Source organism: Neurospora hispaniola (assembly GCF_033458365.1).
Source record: "Neurospora hispaniola strain FGSC 10403 chromosome Unknown B0T23scaffold_14, whole genome shotgun sequence".
In the NCBI taxonomy this organism is placed as follows: domain Eukaryota; kingdom Fungi; phylum Ascomycota; class Sordariomycetes; order Sordariales; family Sordariaceae; genus Neurospora; species Neurospora hispaniola.
Genome location: NW_026944419.1, coordinates 247,167 through 264,215, shown reverse-complemented (window position 1 = coordinate 264,215; position 17,049 = coordinate 247,167). Strand labels below are relative to the sequence as shown.

Sequence of the window (17,049 nt, the reverse complement as noted above, 5' to 3'; positions counted from 1 at the left end):
CTGTCACGAGCGTGGGGGGATCCGACGACGTGGCCGTTAGCTTTTACGAACGGCTATCACGGCTGGCGGTACGGCGCGGATAGCACCCTACCGGTTTAGTGGACAGCATGTAGTGTATGATTTCTGGCTTGGCCTTCATCCCGGATGTTAATACCCCCGAATGAGCCGCATGAGCCTTTTGTCCAATGGTTTTGCATCAAGATTACTTTTGAAGAAGCGGTTGTTCGCCACCTGAAACCCTGGACCGCCTTTCTCGCTCCCAGGAGGCACTTGCGGCTGTATAAAGAAAAGATAAAATTGGCCTACTTGGATGATAGATTTTGCTGTTCTCAAATCGTCGAGGCCCGCGCTACAATAGCATCGCGACGGGTTCACAAGATGTTTGCAATAGCAGGAAGGACATAGGGGAAACATGTTCACGTTAAGTTATAGGGGACGTGCATCATCATAATGCGAGATATTCAGGAAGTGTGTATTTCGCTGTTCAATGGTGGAAGAAGGGTAATGGTTTAGAAATACCCAAAGAAGTGAAAAACACAAGTACTAAGGGTGTTGAACTGCTCCCCAGGCCGCTTTACCAATTCGCCCTGTAAGCCCCGTCAGTCTGTCACCCCTGGCTCTGTTTGCTTGCCAGGCTAGTTGTACAGAAAAGAAGAAGCGAACATGGAAGCGAAAGAGGAATTGTGCCCGTAGGTATAATGGTATCTCGAACAGGAAGGAAAGAGGAGAATAGAGAAAGAAAAAAAAAACCATCACGTATCAACGCCAAATAGCAGCAACGTAGCAAGATACCCTTCCCACCGACATGCAACGCATGTGTCTACGCATGTGCCCATGCCGCTTTCCTTTGTCGTTGGCGCCCCAAAACCCCACCCAGACAAGACAAAAAGACAGACAAAACCCGACCCCAGCCTTGTATAGACCTGCCATTCCCGAACCCATAGAAGTCAATCCCATGTTTGTTTGCCTTGTTTCCCATAACGTCATTTGTATCCTCTGTGCTAGTCGTATACCATATGTAATGGTTGTTATTGGTCGTCCAGTGACAAGTAAGATCCCCAGTGGAACAGACAAACCCTGGAAGATGTTTGACGCTTCCTTCTAGGGGCTTATAATCCATATCTTAGTAGAGTAGTCGTAGTTCATATGCTGTCTGCGAGCTGTTGTTGGTCGTTGCTGGAGATGCTAGCTCGGCCTCAGGGCCATCGACAGCCATCTCCCATTCTCGCTTAACGCCAGAGTTGTTGTTGCCATTGACTTCGCGGATCTCGAGCTTCATGTCCTGGCCTTCCTGAAGCTCCTGAATAACGTCATCGTCCATTGCTACCTCGAGTCCGCGGTGGAGAAAGTGAGTGACACGGACGATGCTGCTCGGGTCCAGGTTCCATTTCTGCGCAATACGCGTAACGAACTCGTGCAGGCTTCGTTGCATCAGGTAGATCGCACGATAGATTTCCGGGCCATGTGAGTTTTCGGGATCTGCACGGGCCACATAGAAACAAGCAACGGGCTTGATTGCCCTTTCTGGGGGAGGGCGGTAAGACGCGTCGACATCCAAGGAGTCAATCCAGCCCGTCAAATTTCCATTATCACCCGTGATCCTTTTAACTCTACTTGGGGGGCCGGACAGTCCCTTGGAAGCATCGCTCGAGTTGAACCTGGAAAGCTCTGGCCAGTTTGGTTTCGATCCGCTGACGGACATCTGGGAAGCAAGCGAAAGCGAGCTTGGAGATGGCGAAACAAGAGAGGATCCGGCAACAGAGCTTCGCTCGCTACGCCAAGCGTTACTTTCCTTGGACTCCAGCTTGGTAAGGTCAAGGGACTCTCCAGGAAGAGCCACAGGATGCAGGTCGGGGTCGTCCAGTTCGTCACCACGGAGGTATAGGACGCTTACCGGACGAGTGCTGGTAAACATGTCCTGCGCATTTTGTAGCTTCATGGTGAGGTCCTCTTCGAGTTGCACACGAGGGTTTCCTCCAGCGGAACTAGCGGATGACATGGACCACGTCCGCTTGTGTTTTTGAATCTTTCCAGGGCGTTGGCTGCTTTGAGTCTTCATCTGCGCTACCCCTGATCTCTTCCTCTTGCCAAAATCCTTGATCCCACTCTCGGCTTGCTGCATCTGCTGCTTTATTTTATCAATATTTTTTCGCACGTGGGCAACGTCATTGGACAGCTTGCGCTCAGCGCCGTGATCGCGGAACAACTTGACCATGCAATAGCAAATCTCGGCTCCGTCGCTGGTGTTTGGTGACTGAGGGGAATTCGGGAGATAGGGTTGAGTCTTGGCGCAGAGCCTCACAGGAATACCCTTGACACCCTTGGAATGGCTGAAGTCAGTGGAGAGGAAGTTGAAGCGGACGGCGATATTGCAGTCGACCGAACCGTTGATACCGGGGGTCCAGATGACTGAGAAACCGTCAAACGAAGCGCTCTCCAGCTCGATGCGCGTCCTCTTGTCGTCACCCTCTGCTGGCTGGGTAGCCTCGACAAATTCAACGGCTTGCAGTTTTCCTCCTCTCTGGTGTGCTTCATTGGTGCCGCGGCCTTCTTTCCACAAACTCCAGCACATGCCGGGCTTAAGTCGCTGCTGTTCGTCCTCAAAGGATACCCTGACAAATGTACGAAACCGAGTCCCCGGGGCAATGGGTAGCGTGGGCGCGGTATCGACTACGGACAGAGAGTAGGCCTGACCCTTGTTGAGGTAGGTGACAGGGATTTCGTCCAAGTTCTTAACCATGGCAGTGGGTGCGTTGAGCGTTGTGTGAAAGCGGAACCTTTCGGCTGACGGCGGTAGCTGCATGGAGAGGGGCATGCCGAATTGCCTAGCTTGGAAGCCCATCATGGGAGACTGTTGGAAGCTGCCGTCGATGTTGCCCATCCTTTCATCAGCCGGATCCGAATCTATGGGGGACCCGTCCTGATCCATTGTTTCAAAGCCCGAGTCTTGGTGAAGAAAAGTTGAAGGCGCAAAGGACGGCTGGTTTGGCGTAGCTTGGATAAAAGCGTTGAAGTGTGGGAACGGGGGGAAATTATGGTGGAATCCACCCAATTCCATATGCGCTGGCCCCGGGTGCAGAGATCCGTCAGCGGTAGGCATCGACAGCGGCGTGCCCAAGCCCATTCCGAGGCCGAGCGTCGGGGTATGGAGATCTCCAGCCGTGGGATGGTAGATGGTGTTCGTGCCACCCGGAGTAGGAGTATAATAGCCATGGCCGCCGGCGAATTGCGAGAAGGTGAACTGGTTCGCGTCTAGCACAGACGGGGTGAACCTCCACTGCTCGTTTGTGGCCCGGGGAGTCGGGTCCTGGTCACGAAAAGCGTCATGGCCAAGGCTTTGGGCCCTAAAGTATTTTACTAGTTAGCCAAACCCAGCCCAGGGATTCCGGATGATGAGAGATGGGATCGCATGGCATGACTGGCATGACCGGCCGGCCGGCCCGACGGCTGCCGTCGCTCAAGGTCATGACACATGCGAACTTCCGCAATGTCCGGAAGGTGCTTATTTTACGCTTATTTCATCCGAGTCAAGGATAAAACAAGCGGACCAGCGGCTGCGACGCAATGGAGCGAATATGTCGGGGGAAAAGAGTTACCCACCTTTCTGCGGCTGTGACAGCGATGCCAGCTTGACTGGTGGTTGCGGTTCGGGCAGGTGCTGCGGCCCCGGATGAAGTGGCGGCGGCTACTTCAGGGAACTGTTGCCTGAAGTGCGCCAGCAGATCATCTGCGGGCTTTTGCGAACTTGTTCTGTGAAAAGCAAAAGTGCCCGGTCAGCGAAACGGCCAAGGTTAAGAAAGTGGACAGGCAGGCAGTGGAGTGGGAAGCGCGGGTGCCAGTCCCGAAGTCTGGCGCTTATATTGAGACGGTTGGCAGCGGGCAGACAGAGCCAGTGCTTGCAAGGTGCAATAAGAAAAAAAGAACAAAAAGAAAAAAAAGGTGAAAGCGTAAAGTACTGACCGTTGACGGAACATGGTTTCTGAACGGGTCGACTGATCGTATCGAGTAGACTCGTTGCCCCCTCTTTCTTCAGAACACCGGAATGCTGGCTGTGGGCAGATATTTGTAAGTCCGGAGACGAACAGTGACTGCACCTGAATCGAATCGGATCCGGTATAAAAGCTCCGCTATGCCGATCGTAGTCGTCAACTCGCGTGGATTGATACTGATACGAATCTGCCGGACGATGCAATCGATGTCAAGCAACCAAGCTGATAGTGTAGACACGCAGTGCACGGCAGGCTGCGCGGGATTCCACTCAGTATCAAATGTCAGTGAGCCAAATTCGTACTTTGACTCGAAGGGCGTGTCGCGAGCAAGTATCGATGCTGGAGAGATGCTGCCGCAAGATGCTGGCTGGTGTCGGTCAGGCAGGTCGCAGATGCTGAAGTCCACCTTGTCTGTTGCGGAAACGAGAGGCAGTGCAAACAGATTGCGTGGAAAGAGTCAAAAGAGAGAAACGGCACTGCAGATGCGCCAGAGAAATGGAAGGGAGAAGGAAGTGATGCCTTTGGGAAATTTTTCGGTTCCTTCGTAGAGGTAGTTTATTGCGACTTCTTGTTTCTTCTCCGCCTCATGGCTGGCGCGCGAGCGGGTGTGTGGCCGGCCGAGCGTGCCCTGTATATACCTCTCTGCAGTCTCTACCGCTGAGACGGGACGGGAACTTCTCCCATGTACCCTCGGGGAGTTCGTCGTTTTACACTGTATGGTGCCCCAACACGCAGCACCTCAACCGCTAGTGCATTCCCAATCAAAAGCCCAAGGATTGTGTGTGGGTACCTAGGTAGGCTTGTACCGATACCTGATACCGTACGTTTCTGCGGAGTCAGTAGAGGTAGGTACTTTAGGTACCGGGCTGCCAGGATGGAGACGCTACCATATCAGGCCAGGGGGCACTAGTGTACTGGGGTTGATTACGGTACCGGTACAGTGCATACTTTACACAACGCTTGGTAAATGATATTCACTCTACACTAGTGGTCAGCGGACCGAGACTTGACAGGAAACAGTCTTCACCCCTCCGTTCTTGCTAAGAAGAAAGAGACCTAGGTGTGGTCATGGACGTGACGGCTGACGACGAAGTTCGCCTGCAGGTCGTAGTAAACTTTGAGAGGCCGCCTACCGATAGAAGACAAGATACAGTGTTTTACAAGCCAAGAAGTGAGAGTGCAGTACACCAAAACGATTCGACTCGGAAGGACTATCTGGTAGGAGCCATCAGAATGGACCGAGTTGGGTGAGGAGAAACGGACAGAACGGAGGAGTCAGGCTCTCTCTCAAACCGGTCCCATTGTCATCAGTTTCATCGGTCGCTTTCACACTTCACTCACACCTCGCTAAGCCCAAAGAAGAAGTAATGCGATGGTGTGAAGGGAGCTGTGGGAGCCAACCGCCGGGGGGGACTGATGGCTGACTCGGCGGACAATGACCCGTCTGGCTGATGGCCGCTTATGGCTGACCTCGCGGAGGACAGAAAGAGGGGTGGATGGGTTTAGTGTAGGGGGCCAAGCAATCCCCCCCGGCCACAGGATACCGATGCATAAGTCCAATGGATGCGGGCATGGTAAAGTGTAAAATTGGATGGTCGATTTGGGTCGACATCTTCAGGTGAGGCCTATTTTCTTCTTTTCTGGGTGACAGCTGGTTCGCGCCCCGAATCAGATGCAAAAAGCCAGGCATGGGGTCCAGTCCGGCATGTTCGCTGCATACACGTGTTGCCTACGAGCTGTGTGTTGTTATGCGGCGACATATTGCGCCATGCTTCAGACGTCTTTACAGCAATTACCAATCTACTGGTATCGCCTGGAATGCCGGGAGTGGATATGGGGATGACACGAAGACCATTGATATCGATGACTGTAGAGTTATAAGCGTTTGGTGGTGAGGATGGATTAGCCTTTCTGCCCGAGCACATAGCGGGAATACTTTAGATCCCGATGGTTTTTCGCATGGATGTTCTGTGGATTATATATAGCAGGGGCCCGAAGACATCCGTACCTAGGTATGCAGTACCTCTAGCTTGTAAGCCATCTCTATATACCTATACTGTGGTGTCGAGCTGGCCATGTACAAAGCTATAGTTTGGTTAGTTTGGTAAATTTGGCTTGCGACACCGGTGTGAACAGTAGGCGGTCCCCCGCGGCCATTCATACTCATGAGACGGAGAAGAAAAAAAAAAAGCAAATTAGTTTTGGACTATTGGGCAGTGTTATTGACCATGCACGTGCATTATCGACCCGCATCCTCGTCTTTGTGATATGAGTCGGTCGTTAGCTGATGCCCCGATGGTCGTTAACGAATCCCGATGGTCACTGAGCGCCGAAACGCTACCGGCACAGGCCGAAATTGCTAAGGAGGGGTTACCTGCTATGTACCACTTACTAGAACTTATCCACTCTCCAATCCCCACGCTGGGCCGTTCATGGATGCTCCAGTGGAGTCCAGGCGCCTTCAACCGTCTGCCTGTTACGGCATATGCCAAATTACTGCAGTGACAAAAGCTTCACCACACATCGACGACGGAACGCATTTTGGCGGTGAGAAAGATCCTAGGAGCATGCCTGATGAGGTACAAGTCGGGGAACAGTCAAATGCCCAAGAGGACACTTTTGTCCGGTATCAAACAGCTGCCCGAACCTAGACTGAAGACCTTGACGTATGAGCGGACTCACTACTAGCGTATAGGTGCACCGAGCCGCCGTCTGATATCCGGACCTTTTCCGGAACGCAGGTATCGATACTTCTCCAGTGAGCCAAATTTTTAATCCCGTGGCTGTGCTGGACCGTCTGGGTTCCAGTCGTGCAATCTGGTCAACTGTCAATCTCGATCGAATGCAGGCACGCAAGCATTGGTCCAGCGAGGTCCCTTGATGTGTCCTTGAAGTGTTCTTGAGATCAGCCCGGAGTCTGTGGCTTGAAAGCTGTCGCCACAGGTGTTGTCGGGTTTGCGACCTGTCTCGGCTGCACCAAATCGCGACGACTGGATAGCCGTTCTCCGATCTTCAAGATCCCATATCATCTCGGCGGCTCGACCTAACCGCGATGTCTGGATCCCGGATCTAGACCCCGCGATGCTCTCAAGAGGTAAGCGTGCCTGCCCGCCCAACCAACAACACACACTCACAACAGCCACTACAAATATAAACAACAACAATGATAATAACAATAATAATAACAACTACAGCAGCAATAACATATTCTAATGTTGCGGCACGGCAGCCCAAGTTTGGACAGCACTTCCTTCGTAAGTCGGGATTTGCTTGCGGTCAGATAAAAAAAAAAAAAAAAAAAAAAAAAAAAAAAAAAAAAAAAAAACTCTAGCGAGATTTCCCCGAAATTTCCCTCTGCCATCGTCGATGCACCGTTGGAACCGTAGAGCACGCACACTGTGAGTTTACAAAGCGAGTCCCGAGGACAGCGAGGAGTCAACAACAAGCCCTGGTCCAAGTCCACATTTCCCAGCGCCGGCCGGGGGTGGATTGTGTGTGTGTCCGATCCCAGGGGTTGGCTGGACGGTTGGATGCCCAAAACAGACGAGACCAGCGGAGATGGGAGTCCACAACGGACACCACGACAAAATTGACACAAGCTCAATGACGTCACAGGCGTTATTTTTTTTTTCCTCCCTTCCACTCTCATGAGGAACATGCTGGGGTCCTGGACTTTACCGAAATCGCACCACAATTGCGAAGGTCAATAGTTTGAGAGCCAAATGCCCTTATTGAGAGAATATCGATAACACTTCTTCCTCTTTTCTTAGCACCAAGGGAGGGGAGGACCATTTGCATGTGCGGGGGGAGGAGGAGAAAGAAGAGGGGGGGAGACCTTTCATCCTCTCGTCGCACATGTGCCCTTTCAAGCCACGTTAAGGTTTTCTTCGACATTGGGCCGCCAGAAGCAACGAACAGATAACCAGGGGCTGTATTAGGGGAAGCATTGACAATCGTCTTGGCAAGACCCGTGTTCGGGACGAGCGTCGATCTTGGCCTGTCTAAGGCGCAGGTGGTTCTGGAAGTTCTGCCACCGATTTCTTCATTCCACTGGGAAATTCGAAATGGGAGCGACCCCCTCAGCCGGAGCCAAAAGCAACGTGCCTACCTAGGTACCTATGAGAGCTGTGACAGAAAGGGGAGAGATCAATGACCGTGCACAAACCGTTATCAAATCTACGATCAGTGTCTCGCTTCCAGAACGTTTTGTGCTCTGGTCAGCTATTGGATATTATCCGAATAGACAATCTCGAATCCATCGCAAAATCTAGCTCCCCCGTGTAGCATATATGCATCTCGATATATCTACCGTTCTGCCGACGCTGTTCGGGCGACTGAATCAAAGTCTCACAGCTTCTTCGGAGTCGCTCACTTTCAACTTTGTTGTGAGAGCGCTGCACAGCTGGTGGATGGCTGGCACCACGATACTACCGAGACGTGGGCAAACTTGCAAAAGATTTCGTAGGAAAAGGCATAATCAACAGCAACAGACAAAAAACCGCATTCGCACGGCACAATGTTTGAAGGGTCAAGAGGGTTCACGCAGGTGAGCGGCGGCAGCAGGGCGCGTGCAAGGTTACTGCAGGTAGGGTCCAATAAGATAAACCTCCCGTCGGGCACGCCCAGCGATTTCCGCGATTTCGGTTGAGATTTTCCTGCTCAACCCTCGCGCTTCTACACTACACTACACGGACAAGCCAGCCCCGTCTGGACTCAAGCCCCACACAGCGCCCGACCTCCATTGACCGGCTGACGCGTCCGGGAGGGGTCCATTTCCTCAAAGGTGTCGGCCGGCCGGCCGGCGCGCAACAATGCCAGTTCGGCTACAAAGAAGGTCTGAAAATGCTGTCCATCCCTCCGGCTTCGCGATCCCAAAACACCGGATTCACAATTGTGGTCGGTCAGCCTCGCACTAAAGCATGACGTCATGCTTTCTCCAATTCTCCAGAACAAATCCGTTCGTCTCCGCTGCATGAAAACGCCAAGTGGTGGGCTCCAGGCAGGATGCGTTAAGGGGCCCAATTGGGGGAGGCCCGCTTTGGGGAGAAAGGCTCCGGCCCGGCGTGCCCACTGCGTGTGAAAGTAAAAGGGCCCGCTAAACCTTGTCAAACATCGATCGCGAAGAAATCACGACATTGTAATGGAGTGGTGGGCCAAAAAAAAAAAAAAAGAAAAATTGAAGAGAAAGCCGAAGCATATGGGGAAGGAAAAAAAAAGGCCAAAAACATGGTGCGTTGTCCCCGAAAATCTTCCCTTTGACGCCATCACTTGGCGCATAACCGAAGAGTAGTACAGGCCGAAGCCCGTTTGCCGTGCCCGGGCGACTCCGACCCCCCGCGGGACCGGTCAACGGTTACCGTAGTAATCAATCGTGACAGAGTCGTGATTTTCCCCCGCATCGCGCTGAGATGAGGTTGGGCGTGAGACTGAGATTGAACCCGAAACAGGGGGAACACACTTGAGGAGGCAGTAGCATCGCCTGATACATAGCCGTAGCCGCGGCTCAAGATGCGACCTTCTCAAGCGCTCTGGAGCCGTGGCTGAGGAAATGACGTCATACTCGTCTGACGCGCAGCAATGTCTTTTTTCGTCTTTTTTTTTTTTTTTTTTTTTTTTTTTTTTTTTTTTTTTTTTTTTTTCCGGGTTAGGGGTACACATTAGTCCTGAAGAGATCGTTACATAGCCTGGTACTAAACAGAAGCTCTAAGCAAGGGGGGACAAACTGCCCTGTACATGTCTTGTAACTTCCATTACCAATTATAGAAGGTAGGGAGGAGAGGTTTTAGGTGATTCTGGCGGTCCCGAGCTACCTAGGATAAGAGGTTTCAGCTGTGTGCGGTTGTTGGTACCTAATGGATCCCATCTTGTAATAAGATGTAGAACACGTAGGCATGTAACAGACTAACAACTTTACAAGGACTGATGTATACTGCGGGTAGACCATTCTCCAGTCCCCCAGGGCAGTTTCCGCTGCTCTGGGTCCAGCTGCAACTGAACCGAGTGTTTCGAATGCGGGAGTCGTGAGAACTTCAGTCCGATTCCCATTTCCATTTCCATCCCATCGTTCAGTTCAGGTACAGTGCTCGCACGCCACCTCCGGCTGTTGTCTGACGGTGATACATCCCGTGATCAGTGGTGTTCAGCGTTGCCATTTCCAAGTTCAATCTGGGCCAAAAAGATACTTTCTCTTTCCACTCATCTTGACCTTCCCTTTCCCAAAAATGGCTTTTTATTGAAAATGGGACACCTTTTGTCAGGTGAAGTTTACCGCCTTTTCCGAAGGATTCATTCGGGGCCCTGTGGGGTTGAGCCTATGACGTCACCGTGGGGAGGTTTCTCGCACTTGCACTAGGCTCGCTCGGCTTAACTGGGGTTGGGCGAATTGGGAATGGCATCCAAGCATCCCGTCTTACAAGGGCAGCTCCTACACTACTTAGAAACTGGCGTACCGTAAGGAACCACGGCATGAAATGGCGGGAACTGTGTCCCACTTGGATGGCCCGCAAAGTTGAACGCCATTCGATCTGACAACTTCACACAACGGAACTGAAACGCGCTGTGCACTTGACAATTGCCCCGGCGTGATTGTCTCTCTGAGCTTTCTCCTTGCCGATCAGGGTACCCGTACCTAGCTACGCTACAGCCTTTTAGTGTACAACCCGCGCGCGGTCTTAGTGCGACGTTACACGACTGCCTGAGAATGGGGCGGGGCACGCGAGCGACAGACGCACATCTTCACCACTATTTGTTCAATTTGCGAATCAGCTCTTATCAACCACCCACGTCCATCCGAGAAGCTACACTACGTACGGGAGAGAACACCATCGTCCATCACAAGAAGACATATCCAAGTGGCCCACAGCTTGCTTCAATGCGCACACTGTTCTCTTCAAGTCTTTACGAAAGACGGGTTACCTTATGTTGTTGTTCGGAACAATACTCCCATAGGCTTGCTTGCGATTAGACAATTCTGATTCACAATGCTCTTCTTCTATGTAACAATGTCCGATCGGCATTCATGTCTCCGGCGTCCACATATCCATGTCTTTTTCGATCGGGCTATTTTCCCTATATCCCGGTCCACGGTTTTAAAGGAAAGAGGTACGTACATAACATAGAAGTATCAAGACCAGCAGAAGCAAAGTTGGGCCGGGCCCATCTGGTCAGCCTTACCATGATCTCTTTCCCCTTTCAGTCATTCAGCCAGTCACTGTGCAAAAGAGACGCGAAAACAAACTCACCAGTCGGGTCTTCGCATGCTTGTAGATTCACATATTATACTATGAGGCTTTGACATGGTCCGTTATCCTCTGATCGTGGGGGTAGAACGGGCGTTATTATAAAGGGCTACGTTATCGGTTAACGGACATTGGAATTAAGCCCCTCACGCGCGCTACCCTAGATGCTACTTACTTAGCGCTACAGTACCTATGTATGATTTACGGACAAAGAAGGGGCGGAAATCGCCCTCGCGTGGGCTGTCGCGTCTTGCAATTTACAGGTCCATTGTGAATCCCTTCTCATCTCTTTTCTTGCCAAACAGACAAGAAAGCCCAGTACACACAGTGGTAGTAACCTACCGGCCCGCAACTATCATTTTTCGAAATCGAGATCGGACGGATTCTGCTGGTGTGTGTCAACACATGGGATGACAGGCCCCTTACCGAATGGGGAAATAATTTCTTGTATAATTCGAGTGAATATTCGGATATCCCGCTAAATCGAATATCAATGTTACTAAGCTATGAACAAGACATTGTAAACTCGGGACTCACGTCCGAGGCATCTAGAATATCTCGCGACACTGAGGGCGTTGACAGATGCTTCGTTGCAGCCGGACTTGGTCGGTTATTCCTCCCATTCGTCTTCTACGGAAGGCGTGTCTTACGAGCATCTCCTTACTTTTCGTTGCCTTCGATTCCTGCTGCTGTTTAACGCTCCTATGGTGCCCTCCAATATGTGTTCAACGGCTACTTTACCTCTTTGATCTCAAGGCTGAAACTGTGGTTTTGTACCTACGTCAAGGTCTCTCAATGTTTGGAGAATGATCAACACGCGCATCACATCATATCATTCTTCTGGTGTAGCTGACAACTAAGTATCAATCTTCGCTGCCGATAATACATCCGTCCCAATGATCACGTGTCACGATGCGTACTGACTTGCCGAAGCTATCTGCACGCTACATAGCGTAATTATCCACTCCATTGGGACTTTGCTCGGCTCGTTCGTCCTTCGAGCAAAAAGCCAAGGAGCCGGGTCCTCTCTATTTTTAGTGCCAAGCAGGAAGGGCGGTGATCGGCAAACGGAATACTATGGTAGAGGAGCAGATCTGATTTTTCTTTCCCTCGTTGTGATGTCTCTCTATCGCTGAGTGGTTGGTCGGCTCGGCAACATTTTCCTATCACAAATAAAAGAAGAAGAAAAAAAAAGAAAACTTTCCCATCTTGAGACTGCAAACTTTCCCATTCGATCTTTCCCCGATATGGGACTTTCCCCACTTTGCCATTGCTGTTCTTAGCGATACATATGTAGATACTATCTATGTGTAAGAATTACAGTCCATGTTCGCAGCACGGCAACATGGAATTGAATATACCTACAACGGACTTCCGGTTGGCAGTTCCTTCTTTAACGGACATGGACATATACCGTATTACTCGAGATTGGGCTTCAGGAAGGCGCTTTTTTATGCAGGCATAAGGAGGGTTAAAGGTGTCAGTCAACTATGTACATGCTTCTTGCTGCTTCTTTACACCTTTAACCCTGCTTATACCTGCGCTAACAGTGCCTTGCCGAACCTCGATTTGAAAATTATACGGTAGTATATGGTAAACGCAGAACCAGAGGTAGTTCTACTACGCAGTAGACGGGGCATGCGTCTAGTCACGCCTTCTCATTCTACCCCGCGAGAAGATCAACTGTAATGAGCCTTGATGGTCACAAGCTCCTCACTTCTATTTGACCGAACTCCGATGAGCTCAGATACTCTTTCCACATCGTCCAACAGGCAGCACAGTACCTCTACTGTAGGAAGTCGAGAACATCACAAATAGGTACTCAGTGGCGAGTCAAACACCGGCCAGTACCTATGACAGTTACTTTGCAGGTGTTAAAACGCAAATGTGTTTCAACTGGACACCTTTAACCTGACAGGATCATCTTGAATTTCAGGGCATTTCTAGGTACGGTGGCTGTCTAATTCGTCCAATGTCGAGTGACTATTCCGTCAAACGAGCCGCTTTCATCAAAAGGAATTCCTCTCGTAGACATGATGGGGGCTATGTTGCTGCTTGAAGGATATCACAAGGTCTGCAATGTGTCTGTCCATGCACCTTGTGCTATTGCTGGAATCATCACTTCCCTTTCATCCCTCTTCCGACTATTTACCACGCCGCGTGGACGACGTCGTACAGGTTCGTTGCATGGACTCTTCTCGAGTGGCGAATTTGTCGTTGCAGAGGGATACATTGAGAACAGATCGGGGGTGACTTGAGAAACCTGAAAGGGAGTGTGGGTTAAGATGGAAGTAAGATGCGCTGGGTCATGCCGTTGGGAATCTTCATGAACTCCCTCTGGCGATGATGGTTTGTCATCTCTCGATCAACGTCTACCTGCTGCTTTTGCAGGATCATCGCCATCAAACTCTGCCTGTTGACGCCGTCATTCTGTGTGCCTCTTTGCCGCCTGCTCACTCTACCTTCTGACTACCTTCTTGTCACATGTCCTTGGGTAGGTAGCTTTGGATGCCGGACAATAGGAATTGTTACAGCCCGTCACAGATCTCATGGACGATTAAAGAACGCGAATCTGAAGCGGGTGAGATGCTGCTCTTATAAACGTCAAGTCCAGACAAAAATGTCTACCGTGGAGGTATAAACTCGTATATGCCAGGCGGTGGGTAAAGGCCATTAACTTGCACATGATGCACCCAAAAGAATAGACCAACATAGTATTTGAGTCACTCAACCACGCAGTTCCTGATGTATGAGTTTGACAGTCAATACGATATGCTTACCATCCTGTATCCAGTCCTGTTTGGGCACGTTCGCAGCACCAAAGCTTCATATCGTCATAAGCGCATCGAAATGACAATACGCTGTGGGTATAGACGCTCCTAAATGTGAAGGCTCAACACCATACGACGTTCGAGTAGGCGAGGTCCTGCGCTAGAGATAATGCGGTATGCTCTTTGCTGCTTTCTCTCCCTTTGTCTGCCTGGATTTTACAATCCGGAAAAGGGCTCGGGGGAAAATTATGAATGCAAAATCATTGCGATTGCATGCGTTTTACAGATCTAGGTTCGTACATATGTAGAGGTAGAAATAAACTCCGCTTTGCTCAGCCTCCCAATGGGATTTCGGAGTCCTGTAACTCATCAACTCCTAGTCTATCACGGTGATTGCCAGTGCATGCGTGATACTGTCCTGAGTAAAGTACCTATTTCCAAAGAAAAAAACAAAAAATCACTCCATGTTGCAGACACCGTCAGTGGGTTTCGACACTCAACTCAACACAACTCAAAACCTAGACTACATTTTTGAGGTACATGTATTCCTCCCCTCTACCTCTCTTTTTATGCGCTCTGTTCTTGCGGTGCCTTAGGTGTATACATATTGTAGAAACTCGGTCGATTGACATGGAACCGTCCATCGCCTCTTTGAACCCCTTTGAGCGCTGGGCAGGACATATACTTATACAGGACAAGCCCGACTCTGTACATTACAACGCACGCAAGTTACCGTGGTGGGCAATTTTCTCGAGTGTTCACTAACTGGACAGGTACATCTTCTGGCATCTGCTGGCTTCCGGGGCGCCAACATATGCTCTGCCCGGCGCTGAAAGAGGAGATTGACGGTTGCCAACATTGCATCGACCGAGGTTTCTACGATACGCCCTTTGCAACATTATGTTCCATACTATCCTACGAATATTTCTCGTAATCTCATCATCCAAAGCTTGGTCACGGAAGTTCTCCTTCTCAGTTCCGTACATAGTACCTGGTACCTACCTCTATGCATGTACCTTGCAGTTGAGTGAGGAAAAGTCGTAGGTATGCTCCTAATGCACAATCAAACGCATGCAAAGACACTATGGCTAACAAGATGGGTCTCGCGAGCCCACATTGCTTTCACTTTCACTAAGGCAACTATGCAGCTGCGAGTCTGACAAGAGGCGGGGGGATATGTTATATGCCCGCTATGTAGACATGTACAGTATCTATCAAGTGTCTGTCTTCTCCCTGCACCCATTCGCCACTGATGGACGGAACTCCGCAATTCATGTTAGAAGGTCTTCCCTGATATTGACCGCAACCGTATCCCTATCAACTGCAAACCGCGCGTCTTCTAGAACCAACAGACGGGAACATGTAGGCAAGCTGTAGAGTACCTCTATGTTCCAATCAACAGTGATGGATACGTCAGGAACCTGAGGGATTTCAAGAGACTCGAGCAATCTCCAAGGTTGGATCTGCCTTACATCTGCTTGGGAACCTCAAGGACGGAGTCTAATCCACCACACTTGTACCATGGAGGCTCGCGAAGTTTTGCCACAATCTTCGTATTGAGCGCTGGGCAGGGCGTGTACGAGCGCTCCATCAGCCAGCATATACCAGCAGATGTGTCTGTTCAGTTAGTGAAAACTCGAGAACGTTGCCCACCACTCTAACTTGGTGCCCTTTAGCGTATAGGCATCGGGCTTGCCCTGTACAGATCTGCCCCTCCATCCGGCGCTCATAGAGGGAGGAGATTCGGGGCAAATTTCGAGTCATGTATAATGTTGAGTAAGCGTCACAAATGGGATGGATTAGCTACCACATGTCAGAAATCTGGTTTCAAAGAACATCAAATAAGCTAGGTATCAAACGCCGTGGGACGCTGTTACATGCGCAGCGCTTAAGCTCGGTGCTCGAGAATCCGGTTTTAGCGACATCACATCCCGCAATGACTCCGAGAGATCTGAACTCGGGGCTCAGGCAGAGCTTGGCAGGCAAACTGTACCTAGGCTCAATGAATGGAACTGGCCAGAATGTTAATGGGGTGTTTTGCGGTTGCTTGCGATTTGGGAGAGGTTTGTGCAGTCTGCAATGCTTCAAGATGTGTGCTCGAACAGGGCAGAAGAATCAGCCAGATCCCGAGTCCCAGGTTTTCCCCGAGACATGGCCGTAGTGTAGTTTGGCGGAAGGGGGCTATTTCCGATACATTGGTACCTTTTATCACATGCTGGCTGGGTCAGCTTTGTTTTTCGTGACTTTCCTGAACGTCCTGGGTGACGGGGACGCTGAGGGCAGCGGTCTTTCCCAACTTCTCCCAAAACATCAGACATCAGGGAGGGAAAAATCCACACCCAGGATCCAACCTTGTGTACTTGACACCCAAACCATATCCTCGTAGGGCGCACATGCCAGCCTTGGTTTGTGTGTTTTTAGCGTGGTAAGGAAAAGGCCAGACCTTACTCGACTTTGTAAAGCGGTCGAGACTTTCGGTGATCGGAGCTGTGAATAAGTCGCCAAACCAACTTCAACTTCCAATGTCGCATATTTATTGTGACACGACTCGGCGTCGAAGGCTGTATGGTGCCCTCATTCCCGCGAAGCAACGGAAGGTTCGGCTTCATCTCCGGCTCCGGCGTGCCGAACCGAAACATCAGGTCGGATATTGAATCCTCTGCGTCCTTTCCGTGCGAGTCCTCGGCTAGTAGACAGTTTTTTTTTTTTTTTTTTTTTTTTTTTTTTTTTTTTTTTTTTTTTTTTTTCAGTAACAGGCCTTGCCAGGCTGAGTGTCCAGCCCATGTTCGAAGGTTTGTCCGCGGGATGGGATGTTCAAACTATGCCTGTTGTGCTCTTTAGGTACTTTGTCGTTGTCCCTTTTACTTTCCTTTTGTTTACGGCAACATGAGCGGGAGCGTCTTGTCCGTTGTTTTGTCTCTTTCTGGATTCACCGTCGACGAAACTGAAACCGCATGTGGTGCAGGCCGCCTGGGTACTTACCTATTCCAAGTTAAATTGTTGTTCTTGAACCTTCCAGCTAAATCGACTGCCCCCCCCCATCTTTTTCGA

The 17,049-nt window shown here is 50.5% G+C and overlaps 3 protein-coding genes across 3 annotated transcripts; 1 reads left to right on the top strand and 2 right to left on the bottom strand.

Moving 5' to 3' along the window:
• Positions 1-938: 938 nt before the first annotated feature.
• Positions 939-4,210, bottom strand: B0T23DRAFT_57840 (CP2 transcription factor-domain-containing protein). The gene is made up of 3 exons (XM_062841490.1): positions 3,961-4,210; positions 3,601-3,750; positions 939-3,344 (listed from the first exon to the last, which is right to left on the bottom strand). Exons 1-3 carry the CDS (start codon positions 3,972-3,974, stop codon positions 1,124-1,126), a joined length of 2,385 nt encoding a protein of 794 aa, XP_062687793.1. The 5' UTR covers positions 3,975-4,210; the 3' UTR covers positions 939-1,123.
• Positions 4,211-5,424: 1,214 nt separating this feature from the next.
• B0T23DRAFT_408916 (uncharacterized protein) lies at positions 5,425-6,677 on the top strand (the record flags this gene model as incomplete). Its single annotated transcript, XM_062839348.1, has 5 exons — positions 5,425-5,568; positions 5,662-5,675; positions 5,779-5,863; positions 6,385-6,456; positions 6,501-6,677. 5 exons carry the CDS (start codon positions 5,425-5,427, stop codon positions 6,675-6,677), a joined length of 492 nt encoding a protein of 163 aa, XP_062687792.1.
• A 6,694-nt stretch (positions 6,678-13,371) lies between these two features.
• Positions 13,372-13,913, bottom strand: B0T23DRAFT_408915 (uncharacterized protein; the record flags this gene model as incomplete). The annotated part of the gene is made up of 3 exons (XM_062839347.1): positions 13,372-13,480; positions 13,560-13,657; positions 13,794-13,913. 3 exons carry the CDS (start codon positions 13,911-13,913, stop codon positions 13,372-13,374), a joined length of 327 nt encoding a protein of 108 aa, XP_062687791.1.
• Positions 13,914-17,049: the final 3,136 nt, after the last annotated feature.